This window comes from Ambystoma mexicanum, chromosome 8 (genome assembly GCF_040938575.1).
Source record: "Ambystoma mexicanum isolate Mex_15411 chromosome 8, UKY_AmexF1_1, whole genome shotgun sequence".
Lineage (NCBI taxonomy): Eukaryota > Metazoa > Chordata > Amphibia > Caudata > Ambystomatidae > Ambystoma > Ambystoma mexicanum.
Window position 1 is genome coordinate 808,548,549 of NC_090929.1, and position 20,377 is coordinate 808,568,925.

Consider the following 20,377-nt stretch of genomic DNA (forward strand, 5'->3'; position numbering starts at 1 on the left):
GCCAATGCACATCCTTCACTTTCACACACAAATCGTCTAAAAATGTTCTCATAGTTCGGCGTACCCAAAACTGGAGCCGAGCATAATGCAGTTTTCAATCCATCAAATGCTCGGTCGTTCCTCATCCCACTGCAAAGGCATAACCGCATCTTTTCTAGTTACATTCACTAATGGTTTCACAATTAACGCAAAATTACCAATCCATTGTCGGCAATATGAAGCCATGCCTATTATGGCGCTGACTCCTTTTTGTGCCTTTGGAATAGGCATACAAGAAATACTTTCTATGCGTTCTGGCGCTAGTCTTCTCCCTCCTTTCGAAAGTAGGTAGCCCAAATAAGCCACCTCCTTTCGATTATACTGAAATTTCTTCAAACTAGCTTTATGGCCATGTGCCGCTAGGTGTGACAGAAGTAATACAGTGCTTTCTTTACAGATCTCCTCTGTGTCTGCAGCTAACAATAGATCGTCTATGTATTGCAAGAGTACACAACCCACTGGTAATTCTAGCATGTCTAGCTGCTCTTTTAATGCTCTACTGTAAATACTTGGACTTTCCGTATAACCTTACGGAATCCATGTAAATGATCGTCCTAATGTGAGCACAAACAAATATCTACTGTCCTTGTCCACTGGAATGCTAAAGAATGCATTTTTCAAATCTATTACACTAAAATATTCTCCTGAAACAGGTATCATTGTCAATATTGTAGTGATGTCTGGCACTAGAGGAAATTGCGGATCTACTACCTTATTCAATGCGCGTAGATCAATTATGAAATGGTATGGTACCTCATTACCTCCTTTTTTTATAAACCGGAAGAATCGGGCTGTTGCACGTACTGCCTGTGATTTCCTCTATTACCCCTAATTTCACCAAATCGATAACAATACTCTTCAATCCTTTCTCACCTTCAACCGAAATTTTGTATTTGGGTATTCGCGGTAGGGTAACACCTTGTTTCAAAATAATCTTTACTGGCTCTATCTTTAAACATCCCACATCGTTGTCATGCATTGCCCATATACAGGTTGGTACTTTACTTAGTTCCCCTGGTAACGCTTCAGACATGAATTCTGACACCAGGGCATCGTGTGGCCATATCGTTCGAAACACTCAGTCTGCTGTGCAATGTATAACAGAACCTAGTTTTTTCAACCAATTTAATCCCAACAATTTTCTCCACAATTTTCTGTTAGAATTAAGGACAATGTTCGGTAAATGGTTCTATGGTAACTTGGACTGGTTTGGACACTGGGTTTATGACTGGTGTACCTGCGAACCCTACGGAAATATTCTTTTGCCCTGACAGTGGTATATTCGGAACCAAGTGATGGTCTATTGAACACTTCTGTGCTCCTGTATCTACAAGAAAGCGGTGCTCCTCATACCCGACTCTCATTTCTACGTAGGGTCCTCTCTGATTCACTGGAATAGACACTGGTTCCGACCCCTGTCCTGGGCTGTCCTATTGGGGAAATAACACCTCGTCCGATGTGTAATCATTACTATTACTGTAATACGTGTTTGGCTGTGTATCAAAAACATTTCCACTCTTCCCTCTATTTCCCCCACTCTGATTTCCATATTGTTGATTTTGCTGTCCCTGACTTGCTTTGATTACCTCCGTTATTGTGATGCTGCTGCATACTATTCCTATTTGGTCCATTCGCTCCTGGGTGTCCTCTATGCTGTCTCCTCTGACCAGACCCATTTCTATTCTGTAGATGCGTGCATTGCGCTCGCCAATGTCCTTCCTCTTTACAATATGCACACTGATTCGGCCCCACTGTTCCCCCATGCATATTCGAACTACTCCTTCCTTGTGCGTTCCCTCGCCCTCTATTATGTCCTACTACTTGCTGCATTAATACTAGTGTGTTTAGATTTACCATATCCCTCTCTTCTTTTTCTTTTCCTGCAGTCACTCTGCGCTCATAATATTGGGTCATATGCAGTACTTTGCCCAACGTTTTTGCTTGCCATGCACTCTCTGATGTCATTATTAGATCCTGAATTGGAAGTTTTAACCCCCTCACATATTTGTCAACAAATAACCTCTTTCCTGCTTCTGAACCCACATCCTGCCCGCTGAAGTCTGTGAATACTTCTTCAAATCTATTAAAATAATCTGTAGCCAACTCATCTTTGCCTTGTACACATGCAGTCAATTTGTCCCATTGGATTCTTTTCTCTGGGACAATTGATTTTAACTTCTGTCCTATACATGCTGGTAATGCCACCAGGTTCGGTCCTGGTGTCCCTCCAACCGCTTTATTTCTATCTTCTATTATCAAGGTCCAGGATTCTTTCTTATATCAGGAATCGTCTGCTTTATGTTGTTCACCTCCTATCTGGAAAAGGGGACATGCACATATTGGGCGGTGTAATGGGCTGGTGTCACCTGCGCCACTGCACCGCCCACTGCGGGAACCTCCACTTTGGGCACAAAGGTAAGTGGGACCTCTCTCATAGGAAATGCCCCACTTACCGTCCCTCCCCCTTCTCTTAAATGTAACAATATTCCCAGAGCCAATGATAGGGCTGTTTCTCTGGTCCTTCGCTCTAGTGCTCTTTTATATACTGCCATTATTTCGGGCCGGCTGGTCTTATCGTTTTTTATATTTTTATCTAATAAATGTTCAACCATCGATTGTAGCGCTTTTCTTTTCATAGGCATGGAATATTCATCAAATATCTCATGTATCTCCATTGTGGGAATACTAGGATCTGACATCCATCTAAACGCTTCTCGCATGCATACTTTTAACTTGTCACCCCTTTGTACTGACGACATCGAATGTCGTAGTTGTATATATGGCTGTACAGTTTCCTTCCTATTTCTCCCGATATCTTTACTCCTGTACCCAGGTGCAGTAAACATTTCGGCATAGTCATTATATAATCTTTAAGCTCAAAAAGTCTATACACATGTTCTCTCACTTCTTCATCCCTCTCCCTACAGCGTGCTAATGCATTCATATCGAACAATCGCTGCGGCGGTAATTTCCCAATTAGCTGTTTCCATTTCTCCACCAAATATTCACCCATGCATTCCAACACTACCTGTCTTTCGTTGCTTCTACGAAAGTCATATATCGAAGCCAATGTTGCCGATCCCATCATTCCCGTCTCTATACATCTCTGCCTGTTGCAGCAATTCCACCTTCCTTTCTTTGCTGATTGTGCTGCGGGTTACCCTCGTGCACCCCCTTTGGTCAGTCCCGCCTCTTGCCCCCGCGGTTTCAACTTCAACCCCGGGAGGAACGGACGGTACCAAGTCTGTGTCCAAGGCGGGAGGTGCGGATGGGACAATTGGAACAGGGAGTGTCTGTTTTGGGCCTGGTTGGCTAATAGGAAGTGTTACGTGCGCGGTCTGTGGCTGTGGGAGGGCTTGAGCTACCGGAGGGGGAGCTTGAGCTACGGGCAGGGTCTGGGCAATAGCTACTGACGTGTCTGGTCTTACTTCTGATCTTGGGCCTTGTTTTGTATGGGTCAATATATTTTCTATCAATTCATCTGCTGTGTTTAATTCTCGCTGTGGGTATATCTTTTCTATATTCAACTGGTCACGCCTGCCTGCCCTTCTTAGACTCTCAGTCTACTCCTCCTCTTCTTTTTCTTCCGCTACCTCACCTTTTGATTTATGCCTGCGCACATGCTTTGCTCTGCTTTTAAATCGGAGCATTGCTTCCTTTCTCCAGTCTTTAATAGTCTCAAATGCTGCAGGACGCGCTTTCTTTCTTATCAACACTCTTTCCAAGTTATCTATCCTCGCCATCTCAAAACTACCATTAATCGGCCACTGATGGTCTTGTTGCTTTCTGGTTTGCCTATGCCAAGTCTCACAGAATATTATCGCACCCACTCCATACTTCACATACATCTCATACGCCGGCGTTCCCCCAGGTGGTACAATTTGGCCATCTTCCAAAGATTGTCTACCACAGCGGAAAAACCCCGCTAGGGTGGACAATACCCCAGGCATGTTTCAACCTTCCCCCTGGTTAATCAACCTTAACTAGGGCGTTTGATTTTGCAAAGTCAACTCTCAAGCAATATCAGGATGCTTTGAATCGGGGAATGACTCACCTGATAAATCAAATCATCTGTATACTGATGCACCAAAGGACGTCGTGTCCGCGTTTCTTGGCTTCCGCCTCGTTTCGGGACCCTCACCTCCTTGTTCTCTAGACAGGCACGTCGATCAGGGATCAGATGTGTGCAGATCTGCAAAGGAGTCTCATCACTTTTACAGGGCGCCCCGAGCACCTCTTGATCCCGTCTAGATCGTCCCGTCCTCGCCGTTCTCTGCCTTTCTCAATTACGTTACGCGAAGGAACAAGTGGGGGAGGGTCCCTATTCGGGCACCATCTTGAAAGGGGCACCTAGGGGACCCTGACGTCTATGGAAACAAGGCGGGTCACCACACACGATATAGACGCCAGACACGAGGTTGTATTCACAAAGCTAGGGTTTTATTGCAAAGCAAAAGTCTCAGTTGGCCAACTCGGTCTCACGCCCCGTGACGTGTATCTCTAGACCTCGAGGGACGCAAGAGAGTGAATTACGTACATCAGTTACATATATACAAAATGCATATCAAAACATCAGCTATGACATGTTTAACACCCCCCCTTTATTGGGTTTCTTTGAACTTGGTGTGATGATGGACATCTCTGACCACTATGACACCTTCAAACATCTATTCTAGTAACAATTTGCAATTTGTGAGTGCGAAGGCATCTTTTTGTTATTGAATAGAACACAGCGCTTCTGTTCTTGGAAGCGAACTAGATACGGGGGGAGTTGCATTCCGGACCTTGCTATCTATCAGGTGCTATTCGCGTCCTGGGAGCCGACATGCTCTAGCGGGCTCAGCAAAGGGGGGCCGTTAGAACAGCATAATTCAAGCCTTTAGCAGTATTATTCTAACATAATCTACCATATAACGAAACTGGCTGGCAGCTGTGAAATGATTAAATGCCCTGCAGCTCTGCTTCAAGGCTACATTCGGGAGGGAGCCGGGCATTCTTCCTGGCGCTGCCTAAGTTTGTGTTTCAGCGAACTCTTGTTATCCTCACGGCCCTGCAGCATTGCCCTTTTCACATACAGACAACAATGTTCCACAGTCGAGCAGTGTAAGCGGAAAATATACTGCGAAGCAATAGGAACAGAAAGCAATGAGCAATGGTTAGAAAACAAAATGGCGATTCTTGCTACATCAAAATGGCCGTTCATTGGCAAACTTGAAAACCTATATTCTGTCGTATCGTGCATGAGACGGTTGGTCCACGGCCACCAAAATGCGTTTGCGGTCTCAAAGTAGAGGTATCCATATTTCTAGACTGACAGCGCAACCCCAAAATTGACAACCGGAATCTGGCCCTCAATACATTTCACTGCCTCCTCTAGGACCGTAAAAAAATATAGCTTCCCTTGGAACTGAAAGCGCAAGCGTGCTGGAAATGGCATTGCATATTGAATATTACGGTGCTTCAGCATTTTCTGCATTCTTGCTGGACCGCCATGGAATGTCTGGGATGATTTGAATGGTTTGGTAACCCAGCTGCAGTTTTTTCTTGTCACTGGCGAGGAGGAGTATGTGGTCTGTCTCGGTAGCTTAGGATTTTAGCAATCATCGGTCGGAAGAAACCTCTGGGTTTGGGCCTCGGGGTGAGTGCACGGTGAGCTCGTTCCACAGCAAAGAATGATGAGGGTTGTGGGTCATCCAGGACCTCCTTGAGCAGGCGCTCCACTGCTTACTGCATGCCCCCGGACAGAGCATCTTCGTGAACCCCACTATGCGTATATTATTCGTCCTTGACCGGGACTCCAAATCATTGCATTTATTTTTAACCACTTTTATGTCTTTCGTCAGGGTGGCCACAGCATTTTAGAGGGAGTGCACATTATCTTCAGTTGCACCAATTCTTTCTTCGGCTTCATTAATACATAGGACCTCATTAGTCAGCTGGGTGCACATTGATGAAACACTTGCTGTTATGTCATCTAATTGTTCATGTACCGCTGCAAATCCTCTGATCATAGCCTCCATTTGCTTGAGGACAGGGGCCGATGTCTCTGGTGGCTGGTCTCTCAGGGTGGTTGGGCAGGAGGACCCTTGTTTGCCCTGCCTCTCCTCCGGGGAGAGGGGACCTTGACAAACGTATCCATGGCGCCAGTTTTTTCCCCCGCCTGCACCTTTACTCATGTTAGTCAGATGAAGGAGAATAGGAGTAGGGGGGGCGGCAGTGGGGAGGCGTAGTATGCAAGACCCCAGGCTAGGCAGCACCCACTGATCAGGATCGTACTACCGGGCAAGACTACTCAGCATTCCCAAGGTAGGAGCCCCCAGTTGATCAAAGTATGTAGTTCCCCAGCCTGAACAGCGCGGGCGGGCCGATAAGATTTGCGTCGCCTGGGGGGAAGCCCCAAGAAGGCACTGTGTTCTGTGGGTTCTTGCTGGGTGAACCCCGTCATGGCAGCAGGGGTTAAGGTGGCCGGCCCACAGCCCAGGGTCGCACTGCCGGGCCGGACCACTCAGAACTCACTAGGTATCAGAACGCAGCTCCACATGGGCCCCAGCCACATCCACGACTCGCACAGTTCAGACTAAGTCGCCCTGGCGGCCAACTTCAGAACGCCAGTGAAGGCCCAGGGACGAAGGTGATGCCACCAGTAGATTGGATTGAGGGATTAAGCGCTGTGCAGAGAAGTCAGACACCAGTGGGTTGTTGGGGAGTGGGGGCCTCTAGCCGTCCATGGTATTTAGATCCTGCGCCCAGCAGTGTGGGTGGCTGTGGTTTGCGTCACTCGCAGGAAGCATGGGGAGGTGCTGTATCCCCAGAAGTCCTGCGAGATGATCGCCTCCACTGTCAAGAATCTGAGGAAAGCTATAGGTCGGTGCTTCTTGCTTTGCAAGGGGCGATAAACTACATTTCCCATGAGGCGTTGGGGAAAGTGTAGTTCACCTATCGCGCGCTACAACAGCTGCTCATTAGCAGCAACTGTTAAAACTCGCCACCGCCCGTGCCTCGGTGCAGGTAATTAATGATTCTCAGCACGGGTGGTGGCAGCTTAGGAGCAGGCATGCGGAAATTCTCAGACGCCGAAGGACTCTTGGAGCTTCCCCGGGCCGCGACGGTGACACACAGCTGAATAACCACGGGCCGCAGCGGTGAAGCGGGCTCGATAAGCTTCGGGCATCGCTCATCAGGGTCCTGATGTCCTTGTGAGGCATCCGGACCATCAGTTAAGTGGTTTTGACCCCAGTGTTCATATTCTGGAGTTGCTATATGCTTACTTGTTTATTATTGGACTACTTCAACGCGGTAGTGGGCGTGTGAGGTAACACGCCCTAAGATGCATGCCATGCATTAGACGCGCCACGTGGAGAAAACATGCGATATAGCTCTGAACGGATAAAACAGAGCACTGAGAAAGATATAGAGACTATTTAAAGAACACGCATGGGTCCACACAGTACAAGGGCATGTTCATGTGTGTCTTTTTCTTCCTAAATCATTGTTTGTGGCATCATTGTGCCCGACGGGCCATGTGTCTCGTGTCTTCTTAAAAAGGGACACCCTTTTGTTTGTGCCATTTAGCTTGTAAGCCAATCTATGTGTGTTTAAGAAATGACTGTCCAAGTCCTACGTTATGTTCAAGCCCTATGTTATGTTCAAAGTCCATGTTCTAGGTTATCCGCTTATGTTCTGTGTGGTGCAAAGTGGAGTTTAAAGAGCTCCTATGATTCGTATGTAGCAAGGTCATTACAGGTATAGGAGGTTGGTTTAGGTGTTCAGGAAATAGAGGTACAGGTTCAGGAATATCGATGTATTGCATGTATTTGCTTGTGTATGTTCCCCTCCTTTCCTTTGTCACTCCATCCCCTTTTCCCTAACTCCATCTCCCCCCCCCCCATTGGCTGCCACGTGGCTTCCTGTGATATCAGTCTTCAGGCGCCCGCGCCAACCACGGTGGGAGGGGTCAATCTATTTGGCTTCGGTGGTTCGGAAGAGGGGATCGAGACCCCTATTCCCTTATAAGTTTGACATCCACGCCGGCCGGGGTTAAGGCTGGCTGCCCCGCTCCAATGTCACTATGCCGCCGGATCGCAACAGTAGGGCGAGTCTGGCGAGGTCAGATAAGAGGCGGACACACCACGGGCCGGGCCCGGGATGTCACTGGTGGCACACTCCTGGTCGTACCCGGGAGACCACAAGCACCAGACGGCGTGTCAGCAGCAGGGGCCCAGCTGCGCCCCCCGCGGATCACGGCTCTGATGTGCGGCTTGCAACCTTCGTGCTGGGCTCGAAGGGCAGAGGGCACCATGGCTGGCCGACCGGGAACCCAGCCGGTCACACGGTTTATGAGCGGCGTATGCGCTGCACAGCCTCCAAGGTGTTTCAGTACAGGAATTCCGGGCGGGAACTGGCTGTGGCACCGCTACAGTTGAACGGATGTTCGTGCCGACGAGCGGAGCACACAGGTTAGGCAGCCATCTTCCTCAGATGCTCAACAGCGCCCCCCCAGCCTACTCCTACTACGTTTAGACGTGTTAATAAAATATTGTAGTCAACAGTATCAAATGCTGCTGACTGCTCCAAAATAATCACAGCCCCAGCAACCACTAACCCCTGAGTTAGTATGATACATTATGCAATCCCCTGTACCCTTCAGACTAGTTTGAACACTTTACCAAATGGCACAAAGCAAACATGCCTTGGAACACAAGAAGACCAGGAAGCAGTAAGGGGACTCTGGGCCAGCCTCTATATGATGAGGATTGGAAGATGGCTTGTACACAAAGGCGGTGTACATTAGCTAAAATCATAGATTGACACATTTAAAATACCTTTATCATACTATTTTATAGTCCCGATAAGACCATATACTTCCGACAGATACCCCAGACACATGTTGAAGATGCATGGCCTCCAGTGTAGATTTTCTATGCTTAGCCTGTTACTGCTTTAATATTCAAGATTTCTGGTCTGATTTTCACTGTGGAGAGGATTATTGATGAGCAGCTTTCTGTGACCTGTAAAATATGGTTTCTAGGATTATTCAAAGAAGGAAAATGTTAAAAGGCGATTACAGTGCCAAGCACTGCTCTTGACTTAACACAGAATTGCTAGATATGGACGTTCAGCCCATCGCTAACCTATGCATTCTTGATAATCGAGCTTAAATGCGTAGGAAGATAGAAAAAATGTACACCACTATATAACCATGATTCTGTTGCCCAAAATATGTGTAGTTGGACTTGAGACAATTTCTGTTAAGGACAGTGTATGCAGCCCCTCTAGTGAAAGTGTAATGACCACATTTTCGATTTTATTATTATTGGGGTATTTATTGAGGGTGGACCTTGATTCAGGAAGCATTAGCTTATGGTCAGATAATTTGTATATGAATGTTCCTTTGGCGTGAATTGCCTGTACCCATGGGTCACTAATGGCCAATTGCAGTTATTTCCCCATTATATGACTGAAATTGAAAATTAAGAGATTACAAAAAAATAACATGGTCTCAGCAGGAGAAAGTCATGGATCACCACCACTCCTCGCCCCCAACCTTTTCTTCATCGGAATGGGAATAATTTATGATATTTTATAGTATCTTTTTGGATTATTCAGTCTATTTCTAAAATGTTGATAACATTAGAGTTATGCTCAATACATTGAACATGCATGACTTAAAACACACAAATATTCCAGGAATTCCTTAATTTTTATATGAAATTTCAGGAATGTGTCTATAATTTTGGCAAAATCCTCCCATTCTGTTATGTGGAATCTGTATTTTGCCCAGGATTTGTTTTTGCAGTTTGGTTCAGGACAACAGGAATCTATTAAACGGCAGGTATACTGTACGTGGTACTTAACTGCAACTTGCGGATATAATTCTTGTTTATAAGCAGGCAGGTTTTCTTTCAAGTTCGTAGGGATAATACCGTTACTGATTTTTCTTTTATTCTACAGATTAGCATCTTCATGACCCACCTCTCCAACTACGGAAATGATCGCCTGGGCCTATACACCTTTGAAAGCCTGGTCAAGTTTGTGCAGTGTTGGACCAACCTTCGCCTTCAAACTCTGCCGCCTGTCAATCTAGCAAAAAAGTACTTTGACATCTTCCCACAGGAGAAGAACCCACTCTGGCAGGTAAGTCAAAGGAGCTCAAGTTGTTAAAAAGAATGTTTGGTACTCATAAAAGACAAAAGTAGGTCATGAGTGGTCATCTACATATAAACCGGCCACCAAGTTGTTTTTTGTGTTTGTCGACGGTATTCTTTTGTATGTTGAGTAATGAGGACAATTCTTGGATAGTTTTACTTACAAGCTACAAACATTTCACAAAAATAAATCTACTAATTAAAGTATGTTAGTCCCCTCCACTTAAATGCAAACATAAAATGCATCTATTTTACAGGATTCGGCATTCCCAGCATGCTTCTCTGACTTGGAGAAGAAGAAAGTTCCAACGTGTTTGAGCATCTTGTGTCCAACCTAGTGTCTACGAATGAGCACACTCTTGACCTCTTCATTAGAAAAATATTTTGCATTCTACCCACTGTGATGAATTGAATGAACTCCCCATGTTATGTGAGGAGAGCGAGCAACTACGGACTGGTTTGGTCTAGCCGCTATCCAGTGTGCCTCCCAAAGGGTGGAAGTAGTGGGATCCGACAGGCTCACCACCGTACCAAAGCACTGTATTTCATTTGCAAAGGATTTTAAGAACAGTCAGTCAGAGACGGCCCAAACCATACCACCATGGTTGCTCAAATACTTTGAAATGCCATTAACACAATTATTTAGGAAACCCTCTTTACACGCTGCTAATATGTCCTTATCAGAAGTCACAAACTTCATAACAGGAGTATGTGAAAGGTTAAAACCGTTAAAGCTGAGCGGCTAGAATGAGTGAATTGAGCAACCGAGGCCCAACGTTTGGGCGTAGATAGCATTGCACACTGCTTACTTTCCCGAAGACATGTTACACAGCCAATGAAATAATACACTTGGGAGAGATTCCAAGAGGGTAGCAATGTAATGTTACACATTTTAAAGATGCATGACGAAAGGTGAGTGAAATCACTTATTTAGCTACCCGAAAGAGGCCCAATTAGAAGGCTTTACGAATCTGTTGGAGACCAAATCCTGAACCAAGAGATAAAACCAAAATGATCCCCACCAATACAGATGGTCAATACAAAGAAGGAAAACACATGAACAACATAAAAAGGACTATGATTGGCCAACCCAGGCAGCAGCTTAGAGCATACCAGGAACCAGATGAAATGTTGCTTAGTTTCCCACTGGAACAGGTAGAAAACCACTTTGTAGAAGGTAACAACATTGTTGGCTGAACTGCTGGCCTTGTACAAAGGGCTAAGACAACCACAGGCCCACGAGAAGACCTGCACAAAGGAAACCTGATCATCAAGGCCATAGTGGACGCTGAAACCCCTTGTCATGGCTATACCTACTGTCATGAAGCAGACCTTCAAGGGGGTGGGTACCTTTCACAGGGTGCCCATACAAATCCCTGTTAGGGAGCCTAAGGGACCATAAAGCACACTTTGTTCTAAAGCCCCTGGGTATAGAAAAGAGACAGAGCACTTTTAAACCACCGAACTGAATGTTTCATAGAAACCTAGACAATTGGTCTATTACTATGTATTCACGGATAGCTTTGGCAAGTAAAATCTATCAGAAAGCTCATGCAAGGGATTCTAGAACTGTCAGCTCTGTGGATGGCAGCTTGAAAGTTGTGCTCCTGTGCCCTGAGACTTAAGACCTCCTCAAATGTACAGTGTCTTACCCGTGTACAGCTGAAACATCCCAACCAGCCAAGAGGCAGAAGGGCGAAAAGGACAATTCTGAAAAGGGGATGATAAATTGGACCTTTTAATCAAGGTGACTTTGGACATAGCTGAAATCAAGGCAAAGCTTTTCAATGCTTTAGAGAGCTATGTGGAGCTAACCTCTAAAGTGGATACAGTTGAGGTGCATCTTACTTGAATGGATGAAAAAACCTTGAGGATGGCGGACCAAATAAGAGAGCTGCAGACCCATAATGAAAAGTTGCCTCTCAAAAGATCTGAGTAGGAACATTCTCCAGAAGAAATAACGTCAGAATGGCTAGATTTCCACAGAATGTGGAGAGGGGCCATCCTATGAACTTCTTGAGGAAAACCCTAATTACTTTGCTTAACGTGGATCCAAAAGTGTCTTTGGAGATGGAGAGGGCTCTCAGATCCCTGGGCCAAAAACCTGTGCTTGGCCAAAGACCTAGACAATTAATTGTGAAGTTTGTAAGATTTACCATCAAGGAGATTATATTGAAGAAAGTATGTGAGGTTGGTAATCTCTATTGAGGGGCGGTGGGGCGGGCAGTCATAAGATCATGATATTTGGTAATCTTAGCAGGGATATGCTGGAAAAGAGAAAGGCATTTGATGTGGCAAAGGAGAAGACCAGAAGGAAAACTATTACATGGTTTACCCAGTTACACTCCTTCACTGATTACAGGACTGCAGAAGCATTTTTGACTGACCTTTGATCATGAGCCTATGGAGGAGACTGCATCTGTATCACAAAGTGGCTCACAGGCCAAAAAGAAGAGATAAACGTCAGGAATGTATTTGGTATTAATGATTGAGTTTGTGTCCAGATTTTGACCACTCTATTAATGTTTGTTCAGGTTTTTTTTCTGTTTTATTTTGTTAAAGTGGATAATATATTTTATTGCTATAATGTATTTTATTTGTATCATACACATGTAATTTGCTGTTTAAACATGGGCTGTTACTGTTATGACAGTCTGCTCTTGTGTTTATTTTTTTTTTGCATGGTTCGGATCGTGAGATTAAAGATACTTGAGTAAAGGCCCTTGCTATGATGCGGCACAATCAGGTGACTGCAACGTTCCTTGAGCTCCGTTGGTGCTTGGGAGGTCGGTCCACGTTTGTTTTTATCTTCAATATGGTGGAGGCTGACCCGCGTCTGCATTGGCTTCCCAAAGTGGATGATGCAGATCTTAATGGTGTCTGGAGCGAGGCGACGCATCGGTTGCCTAAATCGGCGTGATTTTGTGGATGGGATTGAGCGAGTGAAGGCCTATTGGACTGCAGGCATATGGAGCAGCACTTCAACTTTGTGATCAGCTGGTTGGTGGAGGGTGGATAGGGTGGGCTGATGCACTGTGGCGCCTTACGTGGGGCTTGAATTTTTATAATGACTGGAATAATGTCTCATGTATCAGCATGGAGTGGTTCTGCACAAGCACTTGCAAATGCCTTTCCCACAAACTAAGTGCATTCGTATGGCTCTCGTTTGGATCAGTCTCCACTCCTAGGCTGTAAAAAAAACGTTCTTGATGAAGTAACACTTTATTACTGAGGAGCCTGAAAAATAACTCTGCAAATACAGATCTAGTTGTGGAGAGAACTGTACAATATGTTGTATGCTGATTTGTATACCTTTTGTAGGGAAGAACCTAGTTGCAATAAATACTTTTAAATGTGCTGCATCTTCAATGCAAGGACATTTTGCAGTACAAAATGTTAGAAAGAATTTGCTGTCTTTGCACTTTGTGTTTTATATGCCTCATCTGTCAGAACAAAATATCTAACGGATGAGGCAGATTTAATTTGAAATATTCTAGGATAGTTGCGGGTTAGTTTGTCTTAACCTCAATATGAGTTGTAGATGTTTGCATACCATTTTGGTGGGAGGTGGGGAATGTACATTAGGATTTCTATTCTGCAGTTATATTGGTGTAGGAGGAAATAATTTGTATTTATTAAGTACATATTGACGTAATGGAGTGTGGCTTTGGTTGGTTGGGGTTAATCTGGGTATGGGATTGTTGAGTTTGATGGTGGACTGGGCAATTTAACGCTTGAGGGAGGAAGGGAGGTCTACAATTTCAATTGTAATACTGCCTAAAAAGGGAATTGATCTGGGGCGCTATCGTTCAGATCAATTGGTGTGATGCACTTATTTGTACTTTTTATCAGTCTGTTGGAAAAAAAGTTTTTTGTTTCTTTGGTCTTGTCTTTGTTGTTTGTCTTTGTGTACTTTGAATGCGGTGTGGTAGTTTGTGTGTGTTTTGACTTCTCTCCTACTTAGTTCATGATGCCTATAACACTAGAATGGTTCAAACAAAAATGTTTAATGAGTTTACTACCATAAACTTTCAGATTTGTTTTCCTATCTGCAACACCTGTGGAAACCAAATTTTACAGGAATGTAACTGTCTGGATAAGACATCCTTGACATTGGAGCACTTCTATGGTGACCTGAGACAATCTCCAGAACTGGGATTCAGAAGTGACTTGAATTTGCTGTGGGCATGGTTCATTATGACACAGGATAATATTTCCTGTGTAATTTCACACCAGGGGAATTTTATAATTGTCTCAGTATTTCCTTTTTATTTAGCTCTCTATAGTACTAATTCATAAATAAGATCCCAGATGATTTTGAAAATTAGTTATTGCGAAAGATATTATATTTTCTTTGGAAGAAAATGAATTTCTTTGTATTTTAATGGGTCTGCTAACAGTCTCCATGTGGAATGTTTAAGAGTTGAATTTGCCCACAAAAGAGGGTAGTAATGTAGAGGGTATGGAAAGCTAGGGCAGTTATTTTCTTCAAGAGACACATTTGATCGATGGTTACAAAACAAAATCTAGAAGGGTGGGTATTTTGTTGCGGTGAGGACTGGGTATTGTCGTGGAAAGTGTAGCTGTGGACGATGGTCTGATTATACCTGCTGATGTGCGGCATAAAGGGAAATTAATCACAATAGGCTCTGTCTATGGTCTGTGTTCTGCAGGGAGTACCTTTTTTGCAAATTTGACATCCCTGCTGTGAGATATGCTTGGGGAAAACATTATTGTGGGTGGTGATTTAAATTGTGTGCTTGACCACAAAATAGACTGTTCATCGTTGTGCAGGTGTTCAGGTTTAGGTGCGAGTAGATTTTCTGAATTTTCTTCAAAAGTGTGATTTGGTGGATATTTGGAAAGTCTTACATCCCGGGGAAAGGAAATATTAGTTTTATTCTTCAGTACATGACTCATATTCGTGGATTGATTTCTTTTATTTTTTTTGGTTCAGATGGTCTCATTGAAAAGACTCCTAGTGTAAACATAAGGGAACATGGGTTGTCTGATCATTCCATGATTGATTTGGGGCTATTTGGTAGACACAAGATTTTCTTTTTTTCAGTTGGCACCTAAAAGTATTCATATTGATTGACTGTCACATTCTAAAGTGTTTGGAGAACTTCATTACAATTTTCATTTAGGAGAATAGAGGGTCAACAAATGTCTTGATGGTTTGGGACAGTTTTAAAGCTGCCATTTGTGGGGAACTGATCAACTGGATGTCATGTTCTAGAAATTGAGGGTTGGAGAACTTGAGGCATTTGGAAGGTGAACTTAGGAGCTCAGAACGACAGTATGAGCTGACAAGTATGGAAGACAAGTTGAAGGTGGACAGGGCTAAGGAGGCTTTGAAATGTGAAATAGATCTACAGGCAGAGAAGGGATTATTCTTCATGAAACAAATATTGGGAGCTCGGAGATAAGGGTGGATGACATTTAGCTAATAAGTTGAAAGGTATGGAAGAAAGGTTGTATGTTCAACGGATTGAGAATGAGCTTGTCGTAGCAGCGATGAAAAAAGGGGATATTTGTGAAAGGTTTCAGTCCTTTTATGCATCTTTGTATACCGAAGATTTATTTCTATCAATTTATGATCTAGACGTTTTTCTTTTGGTTGAAAAATGTATATTCCTAGCTTGTCTATTGAGGGTGTGGCTGCCTTGGATGCTCAGATTAGTGTGTGGGGGCGGGGAAGAGTGTTGATAGCCATAGATCAACTTAACATTGGTAAATCTCTGGGTCTGGATGGTTTACCTGTAGAATTGTATAGATCATTTAGCTCTCAACTGGCACCGTTCTTGTGTGAGCTTTATAGTTTTCTGTTAGATGGAATGCTTTGCCATCCATGAGGGGCAGTTGTAACCTTGATTCCTAAACCGGGCAGCGATCATACAAAATGCAGTAACTACCGACCGATTTAAGTACTTAATGTAGATTTTCAACTTGTTTACTACGATCCTGACTAACAAATATGATAAATATATGGGGGACTTGATTGACCAGTTGCAGGTTGGGTTCATGAGGCAGCGATACGGTTATGATAATATCAGGACAATTTTACATGTTTTGGGATTCCTGGATACTGAATTTGAAAATACATTGTTAATTTTTAATGGATGCAGGAAAAGCTTTTGGTCGCATCAATTGTAAGTTCTTAGATTATACATTGCTTAAGATGGGTCTCGGGCTGCTTTTTTTTAGAGCGGTTAGTGCATTGCATTCGGCTATTCCCGCAAGAATTAGGTGAATGGTAAACTTTCATCCCCCTTTCCTTTGTCCAGGGGCACCAGGCAAGGGTTTTGGTTGTCACCTTTTCTCTTCAATTTGGCTGTGCAGCCTTTAGCGGCTTATATTAGGCAGGAACTGGGAGTTCAGGGCTTAAAGGGGAAGTTCAGTCAGAAATTGTATTGTGTAAAAAGATGGGTCATAATCAAAAATATATTCAAAATAATATTTGTTTTTAAAAGTTCCTATGTAAAATTGTTGGGAAATGAGGCACAGTCATACATTTCAAGCACTAGAAGGCATCCATTTTGTGAAATGAATGAGCCTCTGTGCTTATGTTAACTCGGCTCCTGCAGGACTAATCAAGCAAAAGCGCCCTAGTGGGAGCTTTTGCTTATTGCTGCCGTAGAGCAGAGAATGCTGTTGAGCTACTCCCCTGCACTCCTGGTGAGTGCTGCCCACAGCACTTTTTGAATTTTTTTTTTTTTTTTTACATCTGCTGGCATTGTACTCGGTCATTCCTTTCATTTTAAGTCTTCAGGCTCCCCAGAGCTCGGGAGACTTAAAGCGAAAGTACCAGCAATTATAAATACTAAGCTGCACACTTCGATCAGCGTGCAGCGTTGTATTCATAATTGCCGGTGCTTTTGTTTTAAGTTTTTCCGGGCTCAGGAAACTGAAAACAAAAGTCACAGCAATTATGAATACTTTGCGGCAGAATATTCCTAATTGCTGCGACTTTCGTTCCAATGCTCTGGAAACTGTTTTGTTTTATGGAACTTTTGTTTTTGGAATTGTGAAATGTGGCTGAAACACTTTTTAAATGAAACATATTGTAAATAGATTTCTTTTCGTAAAGGTTCTACTTTTGTATTGAACCAAAGACAAATAAAAAAAAAGAAGACTTTGCAGACGGAAGTATTCATAATTGCTGCGACTTTCATTTTACGTTTTCTGAGCTCCCCTGGAACTGGGGGGCAGAGGAAACATAACAAGAAAGTCAAGGAAATTATGAATATTGTGGTGGCCTTCACTCTTCATGTTAAACTCTGCTCTTTGGCAGCAGCAAGCAAAAGCTCCCAGTAGGGGGGGTTTGAGAAAACTGAAGGTGTCTCACTCACTAGTCCCCGGGGATCTGTCATCCAGGTGGCCAGGACAAGGACATTGCTATTGGATCCAGGTCCCTGTGGGTGGACCAGTGCGAGAGGATCACTTGGATGAGAGTTCTTCGGGGAGTGGAAGTGGGACACCGAAGGTTGAAATGCTGTATCCCCTTCATTGAGACACCTTTTCCCCATCCTGCCTATTAGGATACTTAGAAACTCTACCCAGCCCCCCCCCCCCCTTTTTCCAACACAAACACTTTCTCACAGCGTGAACGACAACGGACTAAAAAGCCGTTTACCTGACATGTCCAAACACTAGGGTCAGGTAGAGTCGGGCAATTGCCGACAACTACACACACCTGACTGCCCTTTTACCTTCCCCATACGGATAAAAGGCAGAGCACAATCCGAGCAAGGCCGAACGCACGAGGAAGCAACCATTTCAAGACAGCACTTAAAACGGAGGAGAAAGGCAGCAAGACCTGAAAGAACGTCAAGGAGGGAGTTGCCATTGCCCTTTTCAACCCAGACCCACGTAGCCTCTGATGAAAGAAATTGTTACGCTCACCTGGTTCCCACAGGGGCGTCGATCGGACCCGGACAGCTGCGGTCTCCACCAACGTGATGCGTAGTGCCGAGATGACTGTCTGGACTGGCCCGCCTAATCTCGTCTGCTTGATCCGTAGAAGTATTCTGCAAGTGGAGAAAGGGATTTAGCCACCCGTGGATATGAGTGATAGCCTCCTCCCACTGTTCTCGTTCTCCCTTCTTTTCACCTCCGATATCCTCTTTTAGGAACCTCACCTTATGTTTTTAAATGATGAGCTCTCCATCCTGTGTGGATTGCAGGGGCGCGTTGATGCCAGTTACTTCACTGGTTTGAAGGCGTGGGAGAGTTCCGGAGAGTATTGACTCTGAGGTTCCTGGCAAGGTTCGGTAAGTATCAAGTTCATAGAATTCAATATGTCCGATGATTCACTCTTGTTCCCCCCCCTTCCTTCCTTGTCTTGCAACTAAGATCGTGAGAAGATACCCCTCGTGGCAGTTGGTGGCGCTCGGGTAAGAGTCTGTATTACCCGACGCCGTCCGGTAAATGTTGCCAGTGTTTAACGTGTTGTTTTCTCTCCCTTTGCAGGTGTGCGGCACATGAAGATGTGGAGAGTTATAGAATAATGCCTCCGGTGGTAATCGGGTAAGTCTATGATGATAAGTGTTTTATTTGTTGGTTTTCTCTGCTCACCTTGTTATTTTCTTTTGTCCCTCAGGTACCAGAGTTCGGCGAAGAAATGATGGAGTCAGCGCCGAATCGAAAGATGCTGCGAGGACTGGTGAGTATGGCGCGGCGCTGCAGCTGGAGATGCGACGCGTACAGAAATTATGTTCTTTCCAGGTCCGGAGGCGAGATGGATCCGAAATCAGGTGAGGAATTCGAAATAGTTTTTCTAATCATGTCCTTTTCTTTCCTCTTGGTTTTAGGAGCTCCAGATCCGAGGCGGGCGTGGCAGAAGACTGGATGCAGACTGCAGGCACGGTGAGCGTTACGCTGCTGGATGCAGAATAACGCGAAGCGTGTGCTGTTGTTCGGGCGTGGTTTAAATAGCCTCCAAAGTAGTTCCAGGTAAGAAGTTCCCTAGAACCACGCCTGAGTAAAAAAAAGTCCCTGTAGAAAAATAGTCCCATCCAGACCTCACGTTGGCTTGGACTCACTAGCAGCATGGCCTGCATCAGGTAAGTAAAGTCTATGAGCCTGGCACCTAAGGCGCCAGGACTGAACCCAAACAGCCCCCAGCCGGGGCTGTTGGGGTTTTAATAAGTATCTGGATGCCTGCTCCCAGAGCTGATGGGCTTGGTCCTGATGCCCGGGGTAGGCATCATGACAGAAATATAAGGCTGGGAATCGCAGCTGGCGAATGGTGTGACGGATGTCGGCTGTACGTGGGACCCTCCCGCACTGATGGCAAGGGCGGGGAGAAGCAGTTGCCATTGTGGTACCGGCCTTCACTCTAGCAGCAAAGGAACCAGCAATGAGTTCAGCACAGCCGGTGAGTCGGAAGAACCTGATAGTCGACCGGACTGTGTTAGGCTCAGGGTTGCCTTGGCAACATTAAGTAGATAAATAGACAACAGGTCTTTTGTGAACAAACTTGGTACCAAAGACAGAGTGGTCCGGCGCCACGTGGGTGCTCGTTCAGAGGTCTCTGGCTGGTACCTTTCTCCAGAACAAAGGGACTGTGTTGAACATTGTGAGTAAAGAAACTAAAAGTACCAAAATGCCATAGGGAAGGACGGTATAAATAAGGTGGTCATACAAGGGTCATGCCAAATCCCTTGTACAATTGAAAGTTCTTGACACATTGCAGAGGTTTTGATATTGAGAAACAGGCGTTTGCGCCCGGCTGAGGGGAACACCGTGCGAACTGTGATATTGTGAAAGCTGCACTTGCCGTAGACTAACGGTGACCAAGTGAGACGAGATCGCCCTTCGGAAGTCTCTGTTTAGAATGGTAAGTGCTTTGGAAGGTCTGAGCCCGGATGAGGGGGACCTCACCAAAGGGGTTGTTTAAAAAGACATTAAGACTTTTGAATATTACAAATAAGGAAATTGTGATTGACAGGCGATAGTAAACTCGACTGAGGGACGTCAAGAGTAAAGTTGTGAAGAAGCAAAGTGAGCAACATTGTGATGACAAGTATGAACCAGACTGAGGGATGTCCACACTGCGTGGTTGTCTGAGCCAGACTGAGGGAGGCTGACGACTAAGAAATGGAACTGTGAGCTTGTGCCGGAGAAGCCAAGGAGTGTGCTGTGCTCGAGAGTCCCGCCTTGTCCTGTGCTAAAAACGTGGGGAAGGGAGA

General features: G+C 44.8%; 1 protein-coding gene across 1 annotated transcript in view; it reads left to right on the forward strand.

Annotated features, from left to right (window-relative positions):
- NDST2 (N-deacetylase and N-sulfotransferase 2) overlaps window positions 1-20,377 on the forward strand; it is a 2,001,368-nt gene that overhangs the window by 889,289 nt on the left and 1,091,702 nt on the right. The window contains exon 7 of the mRNA XM_069610676.1: window positions 9,991-10,173. Within this exon, the coding sequence (XP_069466777.1) occupies window positions 9,991-10,173 (183 nt within the window). The remainder of the gene's footprint in view (window positions 1-9,990; window positions 10,174-20,377) is intronic.